This window comes from Sander lucioperca, chromosome 19 (assembly GCF_008315115.2).
Source record: "Sander lucioperca isolate FBNREF2018 chromosome 19, SLUC_FBN_1.2, whole genome shotgun sequence".
Classification (NCBI taxonomy): domain Eukaryota; kingdom Metazoa; phylum Chordata; class Actinopteri; order Perciformes; family Percidae; genus Sander; species Sander lucioperca.
In genome coordinates this window covers 27,343,952-27,371,168 of record NC_050191.1, presented here as the reverse complement: position 1 = coordinate 27,371,168, position 27,217 = coordinate 27,343,952, and the positions used below count along the sequence as shown (strand labels likewise).

The following is a 27,217-nucleotide window of genomic DNA, read 5'->3' as shown; positions in this document are numbered from 1 at the left end:
CCAGGGGGCACATGACGTCACTGAAGGTGAGCCACACCCATTCCTCAGCAGGTGCAGCTTCTTCTTCTTCTTCTTCTTCTTCTTCTTGTGTTTTTGAATGGCGGTTGGCAACCAGCTTTTTGGAGCATTACCGCCACCATCTGGACTGGAGTGTGGATCAAGAGGTCAACCTACATTTTCTTAAATCCTTTCTAATAACCCAGTTATCTTCAAAAAAGAAAACAAAAAATAAAAACAAATTTCACCTGATCCTTTTTGCAGTATATCATGTAAATTTAATGTCATCTGGTTTTCACCCAGTTGTGAAATCAATCTTTGTCTGGCTTGATGGTATTTAGGACAATACATAATTACATGTTCTATGGTTTCTTGACTATCGCAATATTCACACATTCCATCAACATGCTTTTTCATTATAAATAATGTTCTATTTAATCCTGTATGCCCTAGCCTCATCCTGGACACCACATCTTCTTCTTGCTTACTTCTGTATGTATTCCTGTTCTTCCCCACTTTTTCTTGAATGCTATACAGGTGTCTCCCAGATTGTTCAGTGTCCCACAAAAACTGCCATTTTTTATTTGTTTTAGCTTTAATTATACTCTTGACTTCAGCTTTACTGTATTTAATATCCACCTCTATATCAGGCAGCTCTGCTGCTTTCTTTGCATACTTATCTGCCAATTCATTACCTCCTACACCTATATGGGCAGGTACCCATATAAATGTAGTACTAATACCGGACTTAATCAGATTGTTAGCTAGTTGCAATATTTCATACACTATGTCCTGTCTAGACTCAGAGTGAAGAAACTTGATGCTTTTCAAAGCTGAGCTGGAGTCTGAGGCAATCACAGCTTGCTTAGGTCTATTGCTCTCTACCCACATCAAGGCCATCCATACTGCTAACAGTTCTGCTGTGTATACAGCTAAATCATCATTAATTCTTTTAGCAGATCCAATGTTTAATTGAGGGATAACATAAGCAATTCCCATTTTCGTATCCGTCTTCTTAGATGCATCAGTGTATATAATGACTCCGTCTTTATATTTCCTTGAAATGTATCTCTGTACCCTGTAATGATCCACTTCATTAACCTCCTTTTCCCCCAATAAGCCTAAGTCCACTGGAACCTCTGACAAAAGCCAAGGAGGAACAACTGGATAAACAACTGAAGGGCTTATTTTCAGTGCACTGATTCCCATCATTATTACCTTCTGCCTTATTGTCCATCCAAAACTTTTAATTAGGTCATTCTCTCTTTCTTGACAATGCCATAGAACTGACTGACTCAAATGTTTGTCACCATGACCTCTCAAATTCGCCCAGTACACAAGAGACAACTGGTCTCTTCTAAGATGGAGAGGCATCTCCCCCATCTCTACCTGAACTGCTGCCACTGGAGTGGTCTTAATTGCCCCACAACAAAGCCTCAAACCTTGATTTTGAATGACATCCAACTTCTTTAATGATGTTTTAGCAGCTGACCCATACACTATACACCCATAATCAAATACCGATCTCATCAGCCCTGTATAAATGGATTTCAAAGCAGGTCTGCTTGCACCCCATTCTACTCCACGCAAACATCTCATCACATTCAACACTCTCTTGCATTTATCTATAATTTTTTGAATATGCATTGTCCAAGTCAGTTTTTTGTCAAACCAAATACCCAAATATTTGAAGAATTCTACTCGTTCTAACTCTGTCCCAGATAATTTGATTTTCATATTCATACGTATTTTCTTCCTAGAGAAGAACAAAGTCTTAGTTTTATCTATAGAGAACCTAAATCCCCATTGAACAGCCCATTCTTGGACTTTGTCTACTGCCTGCTGCATCTTATCCACTACAAAATCTATATTTCTTCCCTTTTTCCACATTGCTCCATCATCTGCAAACAATGCTACCCCAACTGAATTTTGTATATCCTTAAAAATATCATCAATCATTATTGAAAATAATAGTGGACTGATAATGCTCCCTTGTGGGACACCATTGTCCACATTGTATCTCTTACTTAGTTCCCCATTTATTTTAACTTGAATAGTTCTGTCAGATAAAAACCCTTTTATCCACTGGAACATCCTTCCCTTTATTCCCAATATTCTTAACTTAATCAGCATACCATCTTTCCACAACATATCATATGCCTTTTCAATATCAAAAAATACTGCCACTACAGTTTCTTTATTCACCTGAGCCTTCCTTACTGTATCTTCTAGGTATACAATGGGATCCATGGTACCTCTACCTTTCCTAAAACCACTTTGATAATTTTGCATTAAGCCTCTATGTTCCATCCAATATGTAAGCCTGTCATTTATCATCCTCTCCATAGTTTTCCCCATCTGAGACGTTAAAGCAATCGGCCTATAGTTATTCGCTATTTGAGGATCTTTCCCAGGTTTCCTAATAGGAATGATTATAGATTCCTTCCAGGTTCTAGGAATGCAACTATTTATCCATACTTTATTATACATACTCAACAACACATCCTTCCCCTTATCACTTAAGTTCTCCAACATGGAATAACAGATTTTATCTTTCCCTGGAGATGACTTACCTAATTTCCTCAATGCCTTATTGAGTTCAGACTTTGTAAATAATACATCCAACACACCTCCTCCACTATCCTCATCGTCAAACACATACTGGTATGTTTTAACTGTTTCTTCTCTACCTCTCTTTTCTTCATGACTTAAATTTCCTGTGCTGTGCACTTTAGCTAAAGTTTTTGCTATAACCTCTGCTTTTTCTTTACTACTAGTGATAGTTCTTTGCCCCTCAATCAGCATTGGATATCCATATTCCCTTCCATTCCCTTTCATTTTTTTAATCATGTTCCAAATTCTGTCCACTGGAGTAGTTCGACCAATAGAATCACAGAACTGTTTCCAGTGATCTTTTTTTGCTTGTCTTATTGTTTTCCTGACTATTGCCTGCGATCTTTTATATCGAACTAAATTCTGCAAATTATGTGTTTTCTTTAACTCTTTAAATGCTCTATTTCTATCTTTTATTACTTCCTTACAGTCTTTCGACCACCATGGTACTATTTTATTTAATGTCTTAGGCTTAGTTTTTGGAATAGAAACTCCTGCTGCAACAATTATACCACTGCTAATTTCACAACATAATTTCTCAATATCATGATCATTATCAATAGATATCAATAATTCATCACTAACTTCTCTATATTTATCCCAATCTGCTTTATCTAAAATCCATCTCTCTTCTCTTACGTTACGTTCCTTTCTTAATTCCACTCCTATCTGAATTCTAATAGGATAGTGATCACTTCCTACTGTATTTTCCCCCAATACCTCCCAAGTACATTTAACTGCAACTGTCTTTGTGACAATAGTAAGATCTATTGCTGTCTCTGTACCCCTTGCCACATCTATTCTGGTACCAGAACCATCATTCAGACATACCAACTCTTTCTCTTCCATAAATTCTTCAATTACATTTCCATTAACACCATCCCTCTCTCCCCATAATGTACTATGTGCATTAAAATCCCCACACCAAACAATTCTCCCTGTCAAATCCTTCCAAATGTCCTCCAGATGTTTCATCTCCATTTTCCTGCATGGATTATAAAAGTTTATAATTGTCACCTTCTCCTCGCTCATCCTTACTTCTGCAACTATGTACTCCAAGTCATTCCCGGTCTTTATCTCCCTATATTGAAGCCCTCTTTGTATAAACATTACAACTCCTCCTCCTTTACCTATTTTCCTATCCCTTCTTATAGAATTATACCCCTTATTACAAAATCCAACCTAGGTACTAGCCAAGTTTCCTGTACACAAATTATATTAGGTTTGTCTTTAAAACTGTCGACATATGTCTTGAATTCTTGACCGTTTGCAATTAAACTCCTAGCATTCCACTGGAGTATAACTAAAACCATTATGTATCCCCAACCCATGTCTGAGATTGTTGTGCTTCATCATTAAGAATGTCTCTTACTCTTTCCCAAGGCATTCCCTTTGCATCCAAGTATTTTTCGGCAGACTTAACAATTATTTTAATTCTTTCAGTTCTACTACTGGTCTGTGCCGAACAATTGATTATCTCAGCCATGAAGAGCACAAAATCACCTTTACTCACAATCAATGTCTCTTCTTTCAATTTATCACACTTTACACATTTCCCTACAACTTCAGTCCTAGTCTTTATTGCCTCTACCGGCACACCTTTTGGGACTTTCTTAGTTGCCTCCGCAAAGGAAACACCTCGGACTACTTTAACTCGCTGAACCTCCTGCATTCTTTTATTAGTCTCACATCCACCATATGCTGCACTATGTTCTCCTCCACAATTACAACATTTTGGTTTTGCCCCCTCTTCACATTTTCCGTATTCATGTTCACCACTACATTTGCTACATCTTTGTTTTCCCTTGCATATCGCAGCTACATGCCCATATCTTTGGCATTTAAAACACAGCAGTGGTGGAGGGATGTAAACCCTGACACCATAACTCATGTAGCCAATTAAGACTTTTTCTGGGAGTTTCTCTTCCTCAAAACTTAACAAGACTGAAAGACTGTCACATATATTTCCATTCCATCTTGTCTTTAGTCGTTTTGCTTCCCTGACTTTAACATTGTTTATTCCTTCTTTCACTGAATCCACTGACTCACTTAGAGGAATCCCTGAGATTACACCCCTAACTAGCTTCTTGTCAAACGCCATTGAACACTTCACTCGCTGTCCATTTCATTTATTTATCTTTATTGCTTTCTGTTGTTGATCCACAGTTCTACACATTACCAGTAAATAACCATTCCTCAATTTTTTAGCACTCCTTACCTCCCCAATATCTTTATGTAGAGCTTTGGTTAGTAGGATTGGACTCCACTTATCAAAAGTAGTCCCCTCTTGCAACAGTTTGATAAATACCTTGAACTCATCTTCACTCCTTTTCACCGTAGTTGTTCCTTTATCACTGTCACTAGCATCTGACTTATCCCTGTCTTTAGTTTTGCGTTTCTTTTTAACTACTTTCCACTCTTCCACATTCCCGCGTCCAACATCCATCTCCTCATTCACACTTCCTGATCCGTCACTTCCTAACCCCTGACCATTCACAGTCCAGTTGTTGCCAACCGCCCGAAGCTCACGATCAACAGACAAACGTCTACGCTCCTTTCCTCCAGAAGCAGCCATCTCCACCCGCTCGTCTGTCGGTCAGCAGGTGCAGCTGATTGGAACATGAACACATGAACTCTACCAGGAAACGTGACGCTTAAGTGGCCCTTGTTCACCTCCCTTTGCCCCAGTGTTGTGTTGCAGTAGCTGCGTGTGTGCTGCTGTCCGCTCCTGGGATTGTCCCCATCACTCTGTTATTATGGGATGTGGATCATGAGCGACGAGAGGATTCCTGACACGGAATGACCGCAGTGATTGACGCGGCCACGCCATGGAGATCCAGAAGAGGTTTTCTTCGTGTTGGCAGAGTTTTCTGGCATGTTTTAAAAAGCCCAACCAGCCCGGAGATGAGCCCAGGCGCGGGGACAAAACGGACATAGTTTTTGTTAATCCCGTTCCCGATGATAAAACCACAAATGTGGACTTCATTTCAAAGAGAGCTTTACCGGCAGTGCCTCCCCCGGAGAAAGCAGCAGCGGGGCTTTATATCGCCCAGTATGACTACTCGGCCCGCACCGAGCAGGACCTGAGCTTTAACGCCGGGGACACGTTAGAGGCTCTGGATAAAAGTCCCGGGGAATGGTGGTTTGCGAGAGCCCTCACCGGGGTCTCGGCCACCAAACAGGGATACATCCCGGCCAATTATGTGGCACCTGTGGAGAGTATTGACGCAGAACCGTAAGTGTCCTTGCTGTCATATTAATATGAATAATAAAAGTATTCACGAATTCAAATACCTACATAAGTCCATGTAGTAGGCCTATTTTCTGAATGACGATCCACTTTTCATAACATATTCTGATATTGTTATCCTATTTGCATTGCAGTGGTGGAATGTAACTAAGTACATTCACTCCAGTACTGTACTTTAGTACAGATATTGAGGTACTTGTACTTGAGTCTTTTCTTTTCATGCCACCTTCTACTTCTACTCCGCTACATTTCAGAGAGAAATATTGAACTTTTTACTCCACTACATTCATCTGACAGCTTTAGTTACTAGTTACTTTACACATTAAGATTTATGCACACAAAACACATGTAGTTTATAAAATCTGATGTTTTATTCTAAAGTAAACTAGTCAACAATATAACGGCTACAAGTCCAGCTGAGATGATTAGACCATTAAACACACAACTGGTTGGATCCTTTACACTTTCTACTATGGGTATTATGGGTATTAGTATTAGTACTATTAGTACTTTAACTTAAGTAAAGGATATGAAAACTTATTCCACCACTCATAAGTATACAAATACTTTAAATACCAAATAAATTCATGTATGTATAGCGATCCCCTTTTCATAACATAACATAGGCCTATTCCAAACTGTAATATATATTTTTTTTTATATATATATATATATATATTTTTTTTTTTTTCTCTCCAATTTGTCCAAGACTATAACACATTTGGAGATCTAAAGTCCTTTAAGAACCCTAACTGACTTTGTATGCCATTTCACAGAGGTAAATCACCAACATGTTCTTCTGTCTTTAGTGCAGAATAATGGCTACAAATTAAAGTCTTGGGATGAACTAGTTAATGATTGTCTATAAGCAGGAAGTACAGGCCACAGGTTAATTATTCCCATCAAGGCAAGACTCAAAAACACAAGAATGTCACAAGTGCATTAAAATGCCTTGGCATTTCCTGGATAATTGTAGCTAAAGTTTAACCAACAGTGATATTGCCATATGATACTGTACCAGGTTTTGGCTGCATGCCACCAAAACATCCTGTCAGATACTACAGTATTGTATGAGGTAACTTCACTCATTAAAATAAAGGAGTACTTTTTTCTTTGTTGTTGGAGAGAATAACGTCCCAGAAAAGTCCAACCCATATTTGTGATGTAATAACGGCCTATTTGCCTTCTCGGTGAAGCTAGTTTCTTCTCAGCTGTTATCTGGTTTTTCCTGTTTTGTTTCACAGAGATACAAGTAGTTGTGATTCCCTGCAGCAGTCTAGGCGGCATTTGTGTCATGGTTTCACTAAAGCACAAACCTGATAGGCGTGGTGTGAGACTAGGAGGAATTAGTTTCAGACATATCCGGGGACAGAAGCAAACTCAGTCGGAGTGTGTGTAATGTTAAAGGTGAAGTTCAAGATCCTGGACTAGTGGACTAAACGTGTGGTTAAATGTCAGGCTCCTTTTAGTTATTCTCAGTTTAATCAGGGCCAGATTAAGGGACATTCTACCAGAAAGGTACATGTCCACTTCTAAAAAAATGAGTATTTTTTTTAAACTCTGAACATTAAGCCATATGAAGGACATGGTAAACTATGAGAAACACATATGGAGCCATCTCAGCATGTTTTTATGCCTGAATAAAACCCATTCACCCCTAAATTGTCAGGCCCTGTCAAAGACATATTTGTAAATGTCAGAAAGGTTTCCTAATGACCTTCTTTAATACAAATAGCATTTTCTTATTGATCACAAGTCCCTTATTGTATCTAGCATGGTGTGTAACTCCTAAATGAAATATATAATTGACTTTGTGGTGAATTGTAGTAGATGGTAAGCACAGCCAGGCACTCATAAGATTGTAAAAAAATCTACCTTTACATCCTAGATTTTTACAAATACGCAACAGTGGATATATACCCCTGCCTTCATGTATACATTTAAAGAGATTCATTCATGAATAATTTCTTCAATAGTCAATTTTTATATGATAATGTGGTGTGACAGGAATGACCAAGGCGTGACAGGACTGACATTATGGATTTTGTTGATGCAGGAAATGTTTTGTGTTCTTTAATTAAGTGTTGGTAAGCATTCCTACTTTGAATTTTAATTATTTTAATGTTATATTAGACTAACATGGTCATGTTCAGCCAATATAATTTAATAGAATAAGAACCTAATACATTAAAATATGACCAACAAAAAAAGAAAAAAAAGGTTGTGGCCCATTATTGACGCCCTCCTTATGTATTAGTGTGTAGTTTGTGGTCATGAAATAATTTAGGATAATGCATCATCTAAGATCAATATAGATGGAATTACATAAAGGTCTAAGGGGATAAGGCTGGTTTCATTCTATATCTCTTATTGTCAGCAAATCTAATGAAAAGGTGTGTGTGTGTGTGTGTGTGTGTGTGTTGTAACAATTCAAACATTTTCTGTTTGTCTCAGAAATAATTGCAATTAACAATATACTTGTCTCTTTCAGTCAAATTAGGGATGTCCCGATTAGGTTTCTTTGCCCTCGAGTCCGAGTCATTTGATTTTGAGTATCTACCGATACCGAGTCCCGATCCGATACTTCTATAATAATTCAACTTTATAATACCTCCAGACCGCAGACTTACTCGCGTTTTTCGCTTCAAGCTGCTTCCGTGTTCTACTTTGCCGGCATTTAACCAATAGCGTCTCTGCAACAAAGTGATGTCATGTCGCACGGGTTGCTGTTTCTGTGTGGAGTCAAAAGGGTCTAACTCTGTGCCACCGCAAAGCTATAGATGTGTTAAAAAATAATGAGAAAATATATACATATATATCCGATTCCTGATCGGGAGGTAACGTCCGATTCCGATCGAGTCTGAAACCATGTGATCGGGTCCGATTTCCGATCATGTGATCGGATCTGGACATCCCTAATTTATGTATTACTTTTGCAAAAAAAATATAGTTTTGAATGAATTCCAGGATACATCTTTTGTTTATATCACCACAGTCATGTGACCCAGATAATGTATCACAAGTACACAGCCTATGAAGTAAGCCACGCCTCTTTATTATCATGAAAACATTGTATTTTTTTCTTAAATTAACATAAAACTGACAATTACCATCAGTAGTCATACCTATTAGGGCATTAGCTAATGTTAGCACTTAATTGCAGTTAAACAAAGAAACGGCGATTATGTAAAAGAATTGCAAATTATGTAATCATTGTTACAGGCCTACCCACTGGTTCCTACTGGAGATGTAAATCTTTAATAATGGGTCATGAATATATACTATCTTATTTTTTTTTAGGCTAAAGCTGGACTCGGGACTATACGAGATTTAGAATTAGGGATGCTGCAACATGATATTGATTTCAGGGCGATACTGACTCAAGTAGCTGGATCAGGTATCAGTGAAAATGTGGCCAATCTATTCCATTATGTTTATATACTATACATACATGGAATAATAATTAGTTATTCCTGTTTAAGTTTAGACCAATTTGTTGCTGCATTTTAAAGGTTTACACTGGAATTGTAATCCCTGTAACATATACTAGTGCACTATTTATTATTTTAATAATAAATAACAATTCAGTAAATGAATGTACTTACTTGTCACGTTTTGTTTTACAAAGTTGGGAAAGTGATGTTTAAGTCCCACCTGGTGTTGCCTTAGACATAAAAGAATGATCTTGGGACCGAAAAAGTGGGATTGGTGCATCCCTATTTAAAATCTTAACTGATTTTGAAATGAGGTTGCATCACGCACATAAGGGGACTATTTTCAGCAGTGGATTTATACACATTTGGTGCAGACTAGTGGGTGTGGGTGTGGGTGTGGGTGTGGGTGGGTGTGTGGGTGTGGGTGTGGGTGTCTGGGTGTCTGGGTGTGGGTGTGGGTGTGGGGGTGATGAAATAACATGTCAGCCGGTGCAGCAGTGAGGCTCAGTGATGTTTTATCATTTATCAGGCCATGATACACACACAGCACTTAGTTAGTGGGATCAATTTATTCGGGATTTCCAGCAGGTTCATTGTCTAAAAGAAAAAAGTAGAATATCACCAGACTATTCCTTTAAAACTAGATTTTAAACATTTTACATTTTACATTTTAGTAAAAATGAGTGTTGTGTTCTTGTGTTTTCATGGTGTAGACAGTATTAATAAGCCAATGAATGCTCGATAATGCTCTCAATCTTGGCTTAAATTCGGATTTGCAGATGGTATTTCCCCGACACCAAGAGGCTGGACGCAGAGAAGCTGCTGTTGGCTGGAGGGAACCAGCAGGGCGCCTTCCTCATCCGAAACTGTGAAAGTCAGACAGGGGAGCGCTCGCTCTCAGGTGAGCTCAGATGACATAATACAGGAGCAGCTCGAGCTCTGAATACACCATAAACCATCTGCGTGAGTTTCATACCTTTTACCCAAATTTGTACTGGCCCTCATTCAAAAAGCAGTCAGAGGTGAAATGGCTTGCACACACACATACATTCTTTTTAGGAGTTGTTGTGGGGACATTTCCATAAAAAATGAAGTGAGTCAATTGTGTATTAAAAGGTCCAATATGTAATATATTTAATGTAATAAATGACCCCAACTAGGCAAACATGTAATTAACATGATGTATTTTCAATGTCCTGTATGCATTTTTTAGCCAGCGGTGTCCCTTTGGGTCAATTTGACCCCCCAGCTATTTTAGCTGTATAAAACAAATAGCAAATATGATTATTTACACACATTTGTTTAGATTGTTTTGGCTGATATTGAGGTCACCATCACATGCAAATTTATAATCTTTAGGGCCCTAATCTGCCATAACCATACCTGTAGTAGTGCGAGAACCCCTGATGTGTCCCACATAGGGAGGGAGGGGAAAAATGTTTCCTGCGAGGACAACGATACTTCACACTACACACTGGAGGGACAAACAAAACCGTTGGTACTGCAGCCCTGAAACCATTTCTCTCAGTGCTCTGTGGGCTCTCTCTTTATACTCTCTCCATTGAAAATTACCTATAATGGCGACCTTACACCAACCGACTTTTCAAGCGATTCCATGGACTATTTTCCAATATCGGAATGAAATCCTGAGAATCTTGCTAGAGTTGGGGCGCGCTCCCGTCGCCTCAATCGATCGGTGTAAGGTGGTCATAAAACTCAGTCCCAGTCAGTCTTTTTCCCATCTTGACGTTCCGACAAAATCATACGTATTTGATATTATCCTAAGTTTTAAGTCTTGGCAGTGAAGTCTAATCTTGTGAACATTGTCAACAACCAATGGATGCGCTCCCTCCAGCACCAAACAGGAAGCAGCAAACGGCTAGGGACAGTGTTGTTTATGGTTGCTATGGCGCTGCGCTAAGCTAAACGCTAAAGAGGGAAAGTTGCTGATTTTCAACCCTTTTTGAAGTGTGTCATCCAACGGGAGTTTTACCGGCGGATAAACGCAGACCTCCAGGTACTGGAGACATTCATCTGCAGACATACAGCAGAACAGAAAATCTAGCTTGGTTAAATCTTTCAAAACAAATTTAGTTGTAGTCTTGTGTGTCTTTACATATTATGACTTTAACGTTCAAGGTGAGATGATTGTCTTTAGATGTGAGATGGTGTCAGACTTTAGTCTTTTCAAAGTCTGTTCAAAGTCTTCTAGTGTCTGGTAGGCATAAGCAAAGTTTTTTTTTTTTTTTTTTTACCAATGAGGTTTTATCGCAGCTCTTTGGTAGAAGAGAATGCGTCAGATAATGAGGAATGTTTAAGGAGGATCATTGTTATGAGGCATCTTCCTCTGATGAGAATGAGACTATTGGGGTTGACCGTCTTGTTGTCTCTCAACCACCAGCAGATTCTGTTCTCTCTTAGCCTCCAGTGGACATGTTACCCTTCCAAAAATGGAATGTTATCATTGTCCCTCTCCCTACTTGAACTGTATCGGGACATTTGGAAAGACATTGATGGGACCCACTTACAAGCCTACATTGGGTTGCTCATTTTGGCAGGAGTGTCCAAGTCAAAAGTTGAAACGGCAGCAAAGGCAATATGAGACATTCCATGTTTCCAACTGTCATACACTTCGTGACAAACTTGCAGCGATACAGGATGTATGGTACAAGTGGGTCCAGTGATTACCCTCTCATAACAATCCAGGCCCCGATGTGACTGTGGATGAATACATACTGAACACCCGGACAAATACGGTATCAAAATATGGGCAGCATGAACAGTCCAGCTATGCCTGGAGTATGCAGGTGTAAACTGGGAAAGCACCTAAAGAGAGAATTAGGTAAGGAAGGTGATACTAGACATGACAGAAGGACTGTATGGTCATAGAATTACATGTGAACCTCAGATTGTTATTTAATGTCACTGACAACATTATCGATCTTAGAGGTGACAGTAGTGTGGAGTGTGGAACGCGAGTCGGAAGAAAGACAGGAGTTTGTTGTTTCTAAGTATAGGCTACGTTAATTATAGGTTTGTGTTGTTATCTAAAAGATTTTCAGTGCCGTGGCTCAATATTTAAATGATTTCAACAATGTGGATTAGGTCATTATAATTCGAATGCCACCTGTATTCATTTGAGGGGTCCAGGTTGAAGAAAACAAAATTGCCCTTTTTAAGAATTGACCTCAAAGAAGCTACATTAATGTACTTTGTATTTAACATGAACACACTACAGCAGTCAACACAACAAAGTGCAACTCTACAGACTCCACAGGCAGGGAGTTTTGAGTGGCCAGAAAAAGAGAGCCGGTATACCTTATGCCATACATCTGTAAAAATGGCCATGGCAGTGCTTCCTTCGCCCAAATTTCGCCTGCCTTTGGAGCGTTATTTAGCATGACATGGCTAGATTGTCTAGTTTCATATGATACCAATATCTTCACTCTAGCTTTAAAACAGGAGCCTCTTAAAAGATCAGTCTCTGAATTTAATGAATTAGTATCGTATAAGTCAAATGCAGATTAATTACAACTGGGGAAAAACTCTTTTTTTAAACCCAGCCCATTAATCAAAACACTTAGGGGGTTTTGCTGCTATTGGTATGAGTAGTATCTTATAAGTAGCTTATGTACTGTATGCATTAGTGGTGGGGGAAAAAAATCAAAAATCGTATGTATTGTTATTTTCTTGGTGACGATTTTAGAATTGATTCTTTTCCCTAGAATCGTGATTTTATTTTTATTTTTTTTAAACCCAATGACTGACCTAAACAGTTTGTTTCTACGGTACCGCCGATGGTGACTACATCATCTGTTTCTAGCAAAACCGAACGAAAGCAGAAAGTCCATCTTATTTTCTTCTTTACAAAGTAAATAAATGTCAGACTGGCTGACATATGATGTCATTCTTCTTAGAAAACTATCAGTTTTTAGAAATGTCTCATGATATATTGTCTCTAGAATTGTGCTATTCAACTTTTTGTTTTTGTTAAAGAAGGAAAAGAAAACCACAACACTCAATACTATTGAATCGCAATACTTCTAGAATTGCAAAAGCAAACCGACTGCCAACACATTTAAATTGTACTTGTATTATTCCACCTAATAGATAATATTTCTCAGATGAAGTCTGTTTTTGTGTACCTCTTTGCCACAAAACACACCCTTCCGAACAGCCTGAGCTTTGTTCAGTGACTCACTCTTATCCTCAATTGACTCGAATGATTAATGGTTTCACGGTCATCCAGTGAAATAAACAAGAGGTCTGTGCTCCCATAATGCAGTGATGTGATAACTTAATCTCTCTCCGCTCTAATCTGTCTTCACTCTGGCCTTGCTCTTTCCATTATGACCAAATTCCTTCCATGTTCATTCAATATAGCCAAATTTCACAAAATTAATTTCACAGCCAGGTTCATCACTCAGTTTGTGTGTGATCACGTGAAAACATATTGATTTGATTAGATGGAATCAAAGGAACAAATGGCGTCAATATTTGCTTTTTTTATGATACGTGATATGTGTGTAAACGGAGCAATTATTAATGTTCCAACGGCAGCCTTTGAATCTATATCTGTGGTCAACACACGATAACCGTTGATAGAGAACAGCTGATCTCAGAAAGTTCTGAAAAGTCATTGTTCCATTACAGCACCAACGTTCAGCATTTTAAAAAAAGGATTTTGAGCATTGAAACAGATTTGTCTCCATCTGCTATTTCTGCATGATGTAACACATGTACAGTACTTTAGTAACATAGCATGTTTTCAATATTAAACGCAAGTTGGTGAGACATGTTTGGATATTAATTAAGGATTATGGAAAGTAATTTTTTCTTCATACTGAAGCACATTTACAGGGATCATAATATATTTTGATGCATCCTAAATTAGAAACCTAATATTATTTTAGAAGGTTCAATGTGCAACAATATACTTCATGACCTCATGACTTCTCCCATCATTACAAGGTTTAAATAATATGGCCATGGATTGTTCTTTTATTACATCAATCAATTTCAATCAATTTTATGAACCTACAGAGAGATTTACAGGACTCTTTAGCGCCACAGAGCATTTTAGCCTCTTCAGCTATGTTCCAGCAGCTGTTTTCAGGGAAAAACACACTGTACACTAATATGGCTTTCAGACAAAACGCGTTTTGTGCTGCGCGGGCCACTGAGTTGGGCCCAAAAAGATGCTAGAATGAATAGCTGTGGGTGTGGGGTGGGGCCCATATAGAGTGCCTTTCTACAGGACCCAGAATTTTGTGCTACGTCCTTGTGTTTGACTCTTGAGTACATCACTGATGTTGACCTGTCTTTCAGTGCTGGACAATGGGAAGGTGAAGCATTACAAGCTGAAAAAACTGGAGAATGGTCACTACTATGTGTCGAGGATCAGATCCTTTGCAACACTGGAGGAGTTGGTGGAACATTACTCCAAAATGGCCGATGGCCTCTGTGTTCGTCTGGGGGAACCATGCAAAAAGGTAAAACCCACTGTGAATTATTAGATAATTGTCTAATCGCAATTTTTTTTTTACATAATTTCTGTTTCTTTGAACGCAATTAAGCTAAGGTCCTAAGGGGTAAAACTGTTAATGGCAATTGTCGATTATAAAAATGTTAGCAAAAAAATCAATGTTTTATATTAAAGAGGCATTGTTTACTTCATAGGCTGTGTACTTGTGTTACTACATTATCTGAGTCACATAACTGATATATAACCCATAGATGTATCCTAGGTTTCATTCAAAACTTTATATGTATATAGTAATGCATAAATAAATATTTTTAAATTTGATTGAAAGAAACCATTATGTTAATCGCAATTATTTCTTAGTTAATTGTACAGCAACATTTGGAATTGTTACAGCTCTACCCATTGGGTCTATTCCTTAAATGAACTTTTTCTATACAGTTTAAAGTGACATTGTCATCCCAGTAAAAGGTGACTCTTCCTGTCTGTGTAGATGGAGGCTCCACAGACTCATGGCCTGTCCTACAACACTGTGGACCAATGGGAGATTGACCGCAACTCCATCAAATTGCTGAGGAAACTCGGAGCCGGTCAATTTGGAGAAGTGTTCGAGGGCCTGTGGAACGAAACCACAGCAGTCGCAGTGAAGACCCTCAAACCTGGTACACTAACGCCTCCTTTTCTCTCACTGAAGCTGTTAAACCACAACTACACATACTACTGTATTTAGGAATGAATGCATATAAGTTGCAAGTGCAAGTTGATTTGATCATGTCAACAGTATGGGATCAGTGAAATCTGAAAATGAATTACATATCCAACTAACATGGTATTGTCTCTTGCTGGTTATAGTTAAGATCATAGCTGTAGTATTCAAAACAATATGGAGATGTGAAAGAAACTTGTTGAACTTGATCTCGACGGAAAATGACAAAACCTTTCTGTAAGAGATCAAAATCTAATTTTCTAAATGATTTGAGTTTTATAAAGCAGGACTGTACTATTCTCTCAACCTATTTGTCCCAAGTTAGCTAACAGAGGCCACTCCTGGTTTTCTGTACACACATCAGTGTAAGAAGCCAAACTCCAGAGGTCATAAAGATCTCAAGCTGCCAAATGGTGCAGAAAGAACCATAAATAACAATTGTGAATTTGCCTTCAAATATTTGTTGGAAATGTTGCATTTCAGTGGAAGGACAACTGATGTGACTTTGTTACCAAGAGAGAGCTTTTTAAAAGGAAAAAATAGGACCTAAGTTAGAGCCCTGAGGGACCTCAGTTAAGAATTCCTGTTATCACTGAGAGTGACAGTTTATTGTTGCAAATTAATATTACTTGATGCTTTATAAACAACTTATTAATCATTAACTAATTATTACAAGGATTAATTGCAACATTATAATAGCCATCTAAATAATGTTTGTAGATGGTTTAATAAACAGTTACAATTAACAATGTATTAACTATCAAAATGTATGAACTAAATATTTTATATTACACTAAACTAATCATCCAATAACATACATTATAGCATTACAAATAATGAGTAAACATAAATCATAATTTCATTATTTGTTAACAGTAAAATATCTAACTAAAGTTTAATTACCTATCAATTTACCATGTATTAATGATGTTTGTTGTAAAATGCTACCATATTATTGTTATGGGCTAGATGTAAGTAAGTTCTGTTATAAGTATATCTGGCTATGGAGTTGCAACTGTAAGCGGGCTCAGAAGCTCCTTGTTTGAAAAACAAACTAAGTAGTTAGCATTAGCAGTGCTAGCCTCCATGGCTAACCAGACCAAAACTTTTGACACCAATTCTGACATGATTTAGTGTAGTTTAGTTTATTTTGAACATGGTTAAAATATAAAGAGATAAATAAGAACATGTACATTTTAGCACAAGCAAGAAAAAACAAAACAAAATACTTATCACAACATACAATCAACAGAACATCCAAAGATGTTATTAACCACTACAAAATGATTATATGTCAAAGTTGCACTCCTAATGTAGCATCCCTGAACACCTGTGGCAGGTACCATGGACACTGAGGACTTCCTGAGGGAGGCTCAGATCATGAAGAGGCTGCGGCATGCCAAGCTGATCCAGCTGTATGCCGTGTGCACCATGGAGGAGCCCATCTACATCATCACAGAGCTGATGAAGAATGGCAGCCTGCTGGAGTACCTACAAAGTAAGACAAGCTGACTTACATGTGATCATGAGCTACTGCTACTTTATGACAAGATCAGAGTCCAATGCGAGTGTGCATAGGGCAGGCTACAGTAGAGATGTATCCCAGAGCAACAAAACTAATATAGATCCTCCAGTTTATAGATCAAAACTTTGTACCCAGCTGAACATATTTTCACATCATAAGTTGTATTTAGTCTTGGCCAGGGGGCAGTCCAGTGGCCTATAAACCAATTTCCTTGTGTACAAAATCCCTTCCAAGTTCCGGGTAAGCCCACTTTCCCACTGGGTTTGTAGCTAAAATAGTCCAATGAAATAATAGCCATACTCTGGTGCTATAAAATGTGACTCTTGGCTCTCTTGGAAGTTTATCTCCTACGTACGAGATGTTATTTTAATGTTTAATTCCTACGTAGGAGTTATTATCGCGTACGTACACGGTACACTTTTAGGCTTATTTAGGCTGATAAAATGTAACTCCTGGCTGCTGCATGCTTACGGAAGCCCTGAAAGGGAAAAACAACGAAGTTTATCTCTTACGTAGGAGATCATATCTAAAAAGTTTATCTGCTACGTAAGAGATATTAACTCGTATAGAGAGAACTCTGGGCTTAATGCACTTGAAAAGATATAATGGAATAAGGATATAATGCTCAGTTTTTGTTGAAAGAGGTTTTAGAGAGCTGCTGATTAAACTGTGTTCATTGTATTGTGTACATTGTATTGTGTGTCACACTGGCAGGTGTTTCAATTATTTTGCCCACCCCCATTTATAATGAGGGTAGACTAAATAACAGAAACACCTCTGTATAATGCAAAACAATTCAGGTTAAATCAACACCTCTGAAACCTTCATGAGGGCAGTTTGTGTTGCTAATAAACTATGTATCGAGTACTCTTTGGTATATCATACCTTAAACTCTTGTTATTGCAATTCAAATTGCAACATCGGCAAGAAAAATTGCAAAACAATGTTTATCTCAAATCACTCAGCCTCAAGTAAAAATGAACAGGGTAAAATGCTTCTTTTATCCATTGTTCATTTAAGTTTCAACTCCAAGCATTTTGGTAAATTAAGTATTATTGTTATGTAACTATGTGACATAGTTACGTGCGTAACTTAACACACAAGTTAATATGTATACGCAAGTATACGTTGAATTTGGGTTTTACATCGGTCTCCTGGGGAGGGGGGGGAAGTCCTGTGTTTGTTCAGTGTTTCCTCTATGTTGACTTGAAAATGGTGGCCCGCCATGGCAAAATTTCTGCCACCACGGTATCAGAAATAGGGCAGACGCACAATGTACAGTAGTCGCGTTGCTTTTTAAATGATCCTGCCTGTTGGAAAGCCTGTCCACCCCCCCCCGCCGCACAGGTGGACGGCGATACTGCAGTCTGATGTCGGTTTAGTGAGCGGCACTGCGCTCTGATGTCTGTTTAGAGAGGCAGCAGACTTTTTATTTATTCTTTTTTTTTCATTCTGTCTGGTTTGTGCGTTCGTGAGGAAAACGTGATATTATTGTGTAATATTGTACATGTGGAGTTTGTTGTGCGACACCATGCAGGACAAATATATAAATCTGTATAGTTTAACTATTTAGATCGAAGTTATGGCAGTAGTTGTCATGAAAGACTTATTTTCGGCACACTCGTTAGTCTATTTAGTTAATCATCGGCGTTAATATGTGATAACGCTGAGGGGGTGGGTTGTTGTTCGGACAGACCTGCCCCCACTGCTAAAAAAAAAAAAATCCTAAAAGGAAACACTGTTGTTTGACACATCAGACCTCTTCCATCTGTGGACTTTGGCGCTCTACACACTCGGGCCACCTGCATGTGTTTTTACTCTTCAAGATTGTCCGAGTGCGCACTCACTCAACATTGGCAGAAGTCTACTCATTCAGAATACCCGACACCTGTCAGGGGGGTTTGCAGGGCATCTGAACTTTAGGAAAGTCAAATCTGGACAGGGACCAACTCAAACTCACCTTTTACAGTCACGTTTTAAACATTCACTATGCTTACACAAATCTGATTAATGGCAGCTACAGTCTAGATTATGTGTTATACTTTCTTCTTGGGACTTTGAAGTAGAGATGTTCCGATACCATTTTTCTCTTACCGATGCTAATTACTGAGTACCGTTCCGATACCAGTGTGTTAAAAAATACATATCTCTTATTATGTTTTAACAGCTATATACTACTATCCTTGTATGGATGTAATATGATTCCTATCATTGTTGTATGGCCTGGCTCAGGTTAAACTCTTTGTGGAACATGAACAAACAAACAATGAACGCTGTAGAACTTTTTTTTTTTTTTTACTATCTGGTATGACAGTGATTCATAATGGAAAAAGAACATAAACAAACTACTTTAAAAGTAGATTGTCTTCTGGGCTACAATTACGTGGTATCTGATCGTTGCATAAACTGCAGCCCTCATCGATACCAGCATTTTATGGCAGTATCGGAGGCTTTTAGATACTGGTATCGGAACATCTTTACTTTGAACATGTCCTAGCTATGAGTTGTTGCAGTAGTAGGGTGTATAGTGAATTAAAGTTCATGTGGGTCAGCACACAGACTGTCTCTGGGCTGCAGACGTCAACTCCAAATGAGCGCTCCTCAGAGTGACACTACATCTCTCACACTACAGCACTACACATGTCCCAGCAAGTACAAGGTCCAAAGTAAAGCAAATCAAAAGGTCTTTTATCAAAATACTAAATCAGCATCATATGTTGTGTTTACGGCACATTGAAAAACCAGGTCTCATCCAGCGTTTAAAAACGCTACCACGGCCCTCAGTTTAAGTCCATCCATTCCTGATTGTATACTGCTGATGGAGAGACTTTAAAATGACAAAGATATATACTGTATGTATATAACTTGTTGTTATTATTATTATTATTATTATTATTATTATCTTGTATTTTGTACAGTGTCTAACAAGAGAGAGTGAGAAAATGAATGATGTCTTTTGATCATTCATTTTCTCACTCTCTCTTGTTAGACACTGTACAAAATACAAGATAATAATAATAATAACAACAAGTTATATACATACAGTATATATCTTTGTCATTTTAAAGTCTCTCCATCAGCAGTATACAATCAGGAATGGATGGACTTAAACTGAGGGCCGTGGTAGCGTTTTTAAACGCTGGATGAGACCTGGTTTTTCAATGTGCCGTAAACACAACATATGATGCTGATTTAGTATTTTGATAAAAGACCTTTTGATTTGCTTTACTTTGGACCTTGTACTTGCTGGGACATGTGTAGTGCTGTAGTGTGAGAGATGTAGTGTCACTCTGAGGAGCGCTCATTTGGAGTTGACGTCTGCAGCCCAGAGACAGTCTGTGTGCTGACCCACATGAACTTTAATTCACTATACACCCTACTACTGCTACCCTACTACCCTACTACTACTTTAAAACGTGACTGTAAAAGGTGAGTTTGAGTTGGTCCCTGTCCAGATTTGACTTTCCTAAAGTTCAGATGCCCTGCAAACCCCCCTGACAGGTGTCGGGTATTCTGAATGAGTAGACTTCTGCCAATGTTGAGTGAGTGCGCACTCGGACAATCTTGAAGAGTAAAAACACATGCAGGTGGACCGAGTGTGTAGAGCGCCAAAGTCCACAGATGGAAGAGGTCTGATGTGTCAAACAACAGTGTTTCCTTTTAGGATTTTTTTTTTTTTAGCAGTGGGGGCAGGTCTGTCCGAACAACAACCCACCCCCTCAGCGTTATCACATATTAACGCCGATGATTAACTAAATAGACTAACGAGTGTGCCGAAAATAAGTCTTTCATGACAACTACTGCCATAACTTCGATCTAAATAGTTAAACTATACAGATTTATATATTTGTCCTGCATGGTGTCGCACAACAAACTCCACATGTACAATATTACACAATAATATCACGTTTTCCTCACGAACGCACAAACCAGACAGAATGAAAAAAAAAGAATAAATAAAAAGTCTGCTGCCTCTCTAAACAGACATCAGAGCGCAGTGCCGCTCACTAAACCGACATCAGACTGCAGTATCGCCGTCCACCTGTGCGGCGGGGGGGGGTGGACAGGCTTTCCAACAGGCAGGATCATTTAAAAAGCAACGCGACTACTGTACATTGTGCGTCTGCCCTATTTCTGATACCGTGGTGGCAGAAATTTTGCCATGGCGGGCCACCATTTTCAAGTCAACATAGAGGAAACACTGAACAAACACAGGACTTCCCCCCCCTCCCCAGGAGACCGATGTAAAACCCAAATTCAACGTATACTTGCGTATACATATTAACTTGTGTGTTAAGTTACGCACGTAACTATGTCACATAGTTACATAACAATAATACTTAATTTACCAAAATGCTTGGAGTTGAAACTTAAATGAACAATGGATAAAAGAAGCATTTTACCCTGTTCATTTTTACTTGAGGCTGAGTGATTTGAGATAAACATTGTTTTGCAATTTTTCTTGCCGATGTTGCAATTTGAATTGCAATAAGGTATGATATACCAAAGAGTACTCGATACATAGTTTATTAGCAACACAAACTGCCCTCATGAAGGTTTCAGAGGTGTTGATTTAACCTGAATTGTTTTGCATTATACAGAGGTGTTTCTGTTATTTAGTCTACCCTCATTATAAATGGGGGTGGGCAAAATAATTGAAACACCTGCCAGTGTGACACACAATACAATGTACACAATACAATGAACACAGTTTAATCAGCAGCTCTCTAAAACCTCTTTCAACAAAAACTGAGCATTATATCCTTATTCCATTATATCTTTTCAAGTGCATTAAGCCCAGAGTTTTATCTCTATACGAGTTAATATCTCTTACGTAGCAGATAAACTTTTTAGATATGATCTCCTACGTAAGAGATAAACTTCGTTGTTTTTCCCTTTCAGGGCTTCCGTAAGCATGCAGCAGCCAGGAGTTACATTTTATCAGCCTAAATAAGCCTAAAAGTGTACCGTGTACGTACGCGATAATAACTCCTACGTAGGAATTAAACATTAAAATAACATCTCGTACGTAGGAGATAAACTTCCAAGAGAGCCAAGAGTCACATTTTATAGCACCAGAGAACCCAATGATGGTGAATGTGCCACAGCGGAGCCAGTAGCGTAGTCATTTTATTTGACAAAGTTGATGGTCGTAGAAATGTTTTTCACCTTGCCTATCATGCTGTTTTAAAAGTAAAATTGTCTATTTATTTTTAATTAGATTTCCAATTCAAAAAATGATGAATAGTTTAGCCTTGATTGGATTTGTCAAAGTTACATGTTTGGGGCGAAGGGCAGAGGAGTCACATGCTGCTGGCCTCCAGCATTGCAAGTCGCAGGTAAGTCTCAAGTCTTTGCACTGAAGTCCCGAGTCAAGTCCAAAGTCAAGACTGAGTCCCGAGTGAAGACTAACAACTCCGGAGTCCAAAGTCCTAAACTTTGTTTCAAGTCCTAAACAAGTCATAATGCAATATTCACCAAATGTAGACAACATTTTCACAAATCATGAATGCCTTTTTAAATGTATTTATTTTGTCAAACACGTATCAAGTGCTACTGAACTTAACATGGACTGCACTTTCATAATGTTTCATGTCTAAATAAAGAACAAGACAAATGTAAAAGTAAAAAAAAATCTCATTTCATGGATGAATAATCTGCATGTGTGTGAGAGAGATCCTGACCGCTTGCATAAAACAAAAAATTGATGCGTTCATGAAGTATCAACTTGCCTGGGAATTACCAGCGTTAGTTGATTCAGGAAATGAACAGAAATTAATGTATTTATAAAACACATTTTAAATAACACTTTTTAATCTTTGAGTTTGGGGAAAGGTATCAAGTCCAAGTGAAGTCACTTGTCATCGGTATCCAAATCAAGTTGCAAGTCTTTTCTGAAATTCTCGAGTAGAGTCTAAAGTCATCAAATGTGTGACTCGTGTCTGACTTGAGTCCATGTCATGGGCCTTGTATAAAGGACTTGAAAGCAATACTTGAGTAAAAGTACAAGTATCTTACCAGAAATGACTGTTGGAGAAGTTAAAGTCACGTTTTGGAATATTACTTCAGTAAAAGTATCTGATATGTACTGTACTTAAGCATCAAAGGAAATCTTCTGATATTAATTGATCTTAATTTATGAGAAGTAAAAGTAAAGCAAAACCTTTGTCGTCTGTTACCATGGCGGCAGAGCGTGCAGCAGATGCTTCCATGACGCTATCCATTATTATGCTTCCTCCTCTTCTTCTTTAGTTTTGCTGCTTGGCAACAAACAGGCATTACGTCACCAACTGGAATGGAGCGCGCATTATCTTACAATCTAGGAGCAATGATTCGCCAAACCTGCTTTATTGCAGTGTAACAAATTTATTCTGATTTTATTTTGGAGTAACGAAGACGCTTAGGGGAAATGTAGTGGAGTAAAAGTACAAGTTCCCAGAAATATAAATAACAAAGTAAAGTATAGATACGTGAAAATTCTACTTAAGTACAGTAACAAAGTATTACAACTCTGAAGTCATGTGACTCGAGTCCACACCTCTGCCATATAATGCAACTATTTTACAGTTAAATAACATTTCTCCCGATTAAAAGCAATAGGCAGAATGATTTTCTTCTTTATCATATTTCTTTGTATGGTTCCTTTAACATGGTGGGATTGGTTCGGTGTGTCTCTCCTTATTGCAGAGGATAAGGGCGCCACGCTGCGGATCTCTGACCAGATCGAGATGGCGGCCCAGGTGGCGTCGGGCATGGCTTTCCTGGAGCTGCAGAACTACATCCACAGAGACCTGGCCGCCAGGAACGTCCTGGTGGGAGAGAACAACATCTGCAAGGTGGCGGACTTCGGCCTCGCCAGGGTCTTCATGGTGGGTCTGACTGATTTTAAAGTGGTGCTGGATGTAGAAAGTGTCAGTTAAGATAAGATTTAGATTTTCTGTCCTGAAGGTAATTTGTCTTGGACACACAAACTATCTGCTGTTTGGAGAATTCAACACAACATAGTACATACATGCATACAGTGGGGGAATGTAACCAAGTACATTTACTCCTGTGCTGTACTTGAGTACAAATGTGTACTACTTTCCTTGAGTCTTTTCTTTTCATGCCACTTTCTACTTCTAATCCGCTACATTTCAGAGAGAAATATTGTACTTTTTACTCCACTACATTCATCTGTTACAGCTTTAGTTACTAGTTACTTTACACATTAAGATTTCTGCACCAAAACACATGTAGTTTATAAAATCTGATGTTTTATTCTAAAGTAAACTAGCCAACAATATAACGGCTACAAGTCCAGCTGAGATGATTAGACCATTAAACACACAACTGGTTGGATCCTTTACACACACTACTATGGGAGGATTGTTCTGAATTGAGTACTTTTTAATACTTTAACTACATTTTCCTGATAATACGTACATACCTTTTACTTAAGTACCATTTTAAATGCAGGACTTTTACTTGTAACAGTATTTTTAGTGTAGTATTAGTACCTTTACTGCAGTAAAGGATCTGAATACTTCTTCCACCACACACACACACACACACACACACACACACACACACACACACACACACACACACAGACTGTTATCACTCGGCATGCATAGACTGCCACTAGCCAACAAAATTGCACACTGCCTGTTGTACAACACATAATAGTGGTCATAATACTATACGTGACAAAAAGAAAAGTATAATTGCACACGTGTGTTTGAGATAAAAGCAGCGTTTCAGCGATTAGGGTCCAGCTGGCTTGCCATTCAGGGCTTTGATGGACAAGGGGAACAAAGTTCTTCTCACTTATGACAAATAAAAAGTACACTAAAGAAAAGTGATGTGTAAACTAAAGAAAGTGAACATTTTAGGATCTTGTTGATCAACTTATTGTACAATGGAGCTTGGTAGCTGTTGGCCCAGTACTGTAATTGCGGTGTACTTTACTGATATGAAACTAAAGCCAGCCCACATTCTCCACTTGTACAGACTGGCACGCATTATGAAAGCTAATAATACTCTACAACCCACATCAGTTAATGTCCCATCAGGCGATTTGTGATGTGTCAAACACTTGTTGAATCAATCCAAATCCAGCTGACTCCTGACTGACAGTTAAAATCTATAATGTGTGCCTTGTTTTGTTTCCAGAAAGAGAATGAAAATGTGTATGAAGCCCGAGAGGGAACAAAATTCCCTGTGAAGTGGACCGCTCTAGAGGCCATCCACGAAAACAAGTTCAGCATCAAATCGGACGTTTGGTCTTTTGGAATTTTGCTGTATGAGATCATGACGTTTGGACAGATGCCTTACCCAGGTGACACTTTCATCACACACACAAATGATTCTCTGAACAGAGATTTATGGAAAAAAAAAATAGGACTGATGTATTTAGAATTTTCTGAAAAGTCAAAAATTATTCTATGATTTCAAGTAGCTCTCAAAACATATCTGGATGTTCCAGGTAAACATTCAATGCAAAAGTAATCGTCTCCTGTAAGTTCTAATGTCCTTTCTGTGGTTTCTACAGCCATGACGAACTACCAGGTGGTGCAGAAGCTTCCCCATGGCTACAGGATGCCGTGCCCCGCCAACTGCCCCAAAGTCATGCACGACATCATGATGGACTGCTGGAAGGAGAACGAGCAGGACCGGCCCACGTTCGAGACCCTGCAGTGGAAGCTGGAGGACTACTTCGACCTGGACGTCACCTCCTACGACGACGCTGGCCGCTACTAGCACAGCGATCAGGCTGCTACACGTGCAAAGAAAAGACGCAAAAAACAAAGCTATTCTTTCTGCACAGATGTGAAATCCAAATCACCTGAATCCAAACCTAAACCTACATAGATGAATGATCAAACGGATTCAAATGTAATTCAAAATTCCACGCATTCAAAAAGGATCTAAAATGTATGATGCATGGGATGGAAGATTGGACTTTATCTGACATGCAGTGAGGAGGCTTTTACCACAGCTCCAGGTGGTTGCGACACTCCTGTGTTTGACAGCTGATTGTACTTTCAGACCGGCTGTTTGTGGATTGACTAACTCTTAAAGCACACTTTGACTCGAAGAGTCCTCTTTCAGAAAGCTGCTATCTGTCCATCTTGACAAACTTGTCTTTCGGGAATGTGTGCGATGCATTCTCTCCACTGTCTACCTGCAGAGCTTTAACCGGAAGGTACCTGGCAGGATTGATGAGTCATTATGAGTCATGTTCCTGTTTGGCTTTGTGTCTTGAGTGAGTCATACGAATTGCTACCAAAAGTGATTTAACCATTATTCAAAAGATAGGAGGGTTACACTTTACTTGAAGGTATCAACATAAGAGTGACATGACACTGTCATGAACGTGTCAGACATTATAAACAAGTCATAAACGTTTATGACATAACGCTTCTTTTAGTAAGTATCATTCGGTTTTTGTCATGACAAGTTATGGTTAGGGTTCATGTGCCATGACAGTGTCATGTCACTCTTATGTAGATACCTTCAAGTAAAATGTTACCGACAGGAGACTGTTTTTGGCTCCAGCAGCCAGAGGGACTGAAGAACAATATCAATAACCCCCCTCCCCCCCATGAGTGAATCGCTAATGCAGTTTGGATGTTTGCCCATTAAAAGTGATGTTATCTTTCACATCCATTAACCATGTGTTAAATATTATTTAATGTTATGTTCTGTTCATTTGTGTGCACAGATAAAGTAATTCAAGAGCACAAATGATTATTTTTGGTGCCACAGGAATTAGTTATTTCTCCTTCATACTAGGGCTGCAAGATAAGGGAAAATATCTAATTGCCGTTATTTTGACTGATATTGTGATTGCGATATGATTCACGATATTAGAGCGAATGATCATTTATGTGTCATTATTCTCATTTTCATTAAATTAAAAAAATTCAAACGATTGTGTTATTTTTACGAGACTCTGTACCAAAGAAAGATTTTTTTATTTTTTTTGTCTAGGATACAATTTGTAGAGATGTCCATGCAGCAACACAATACTTTCATACCATTCAGGATGGTTTGACACATGTTGCCTTTAACAAACATTGCGCCCCCCTCTGCGATTTAGATTATTGCACTAGTTTATATTGCGATTTCGATAAAATTGCGATTAATTGTGAAGCCCTACTCCATACCTGCGGCACAGTACTTTTTCTAGGACCTCCAAAATCCTGTAGTCCGCCCCTGGTAGCTC

The 27,217-nt window shown here is 38.6% G+C and overlaps 1 protein-coding gene and 1 long non-coding RNA gene across 2 annotated transcripts; one reads left to right on the top strand and one right to left on the bottom strand.

Moving 5' to 3' along the window:
- Positions 1–4,795: 4,795 nt before the first annotated feature.
- Positions 4,796–8,058, bottom strand: LOC116040367. The gene is made up of 3 exons (XR_004102649.2): positions 8,047–8,058; positions 7,742–7,744; positions 4,796–5,084 (listed from the first exon to the last, which is right to left on the bottom strand). It is a non-coding gene; the product is annotated as an uncharacterized LOC116040367 (long non-coding RNA).
- On the top strand, positions 5,246–25,890 carry frk (fyn-related Src family tyrosine kinase). Its single transcript, XM_031285668.2, has 8 exons — positions 5,246–5,845; positions 10,074–10,195; positions 14,623–14,786; positions 15,270–15,438; positions 16,822–16,980; positions 23,695–23,876; positions 25,162–25,327; positions 25,541–25,890. The coding sequence occupies exons 1-8, from the start codon at positions 5,439–5,441 to the stop codon at positions 25,747–25,749; spliced, it is 1,578 nt and encodes a 525-aa protein (XP_031141528.1). The 5' UTR covers positions 5,246–5,438; the 3' UTR covers positions 25,750–25,890.
- Positions 25,891–27,217: the final 1,327 nt, after the last annotated feature.

Excerpts from the sequence above, each read along its gene's own strand:
- frk (XM_031285668.2), top strand. The coding sequence starts at position 5,439 with ATGGAGATCCAGAAGAGGTTTTCTTCGTGTTGGCAGAGTTTTCTGGCA. Across the intron at positions 5,846-10,073 it reads GAGAGTATTGACGCAGAACC|ATGGTATTTCCCCGACACCA; the intron begins GTAAGTGTCCTT and ends TCGGATTTGCAG. Across the intron at positions 25,328-25,540 it reads TGGACAGATGCCTTACCCAG|CCATGACGAACTACCAGGTG; the intron begins GTGACACTTTCA and ends TGGTTTCTACAG.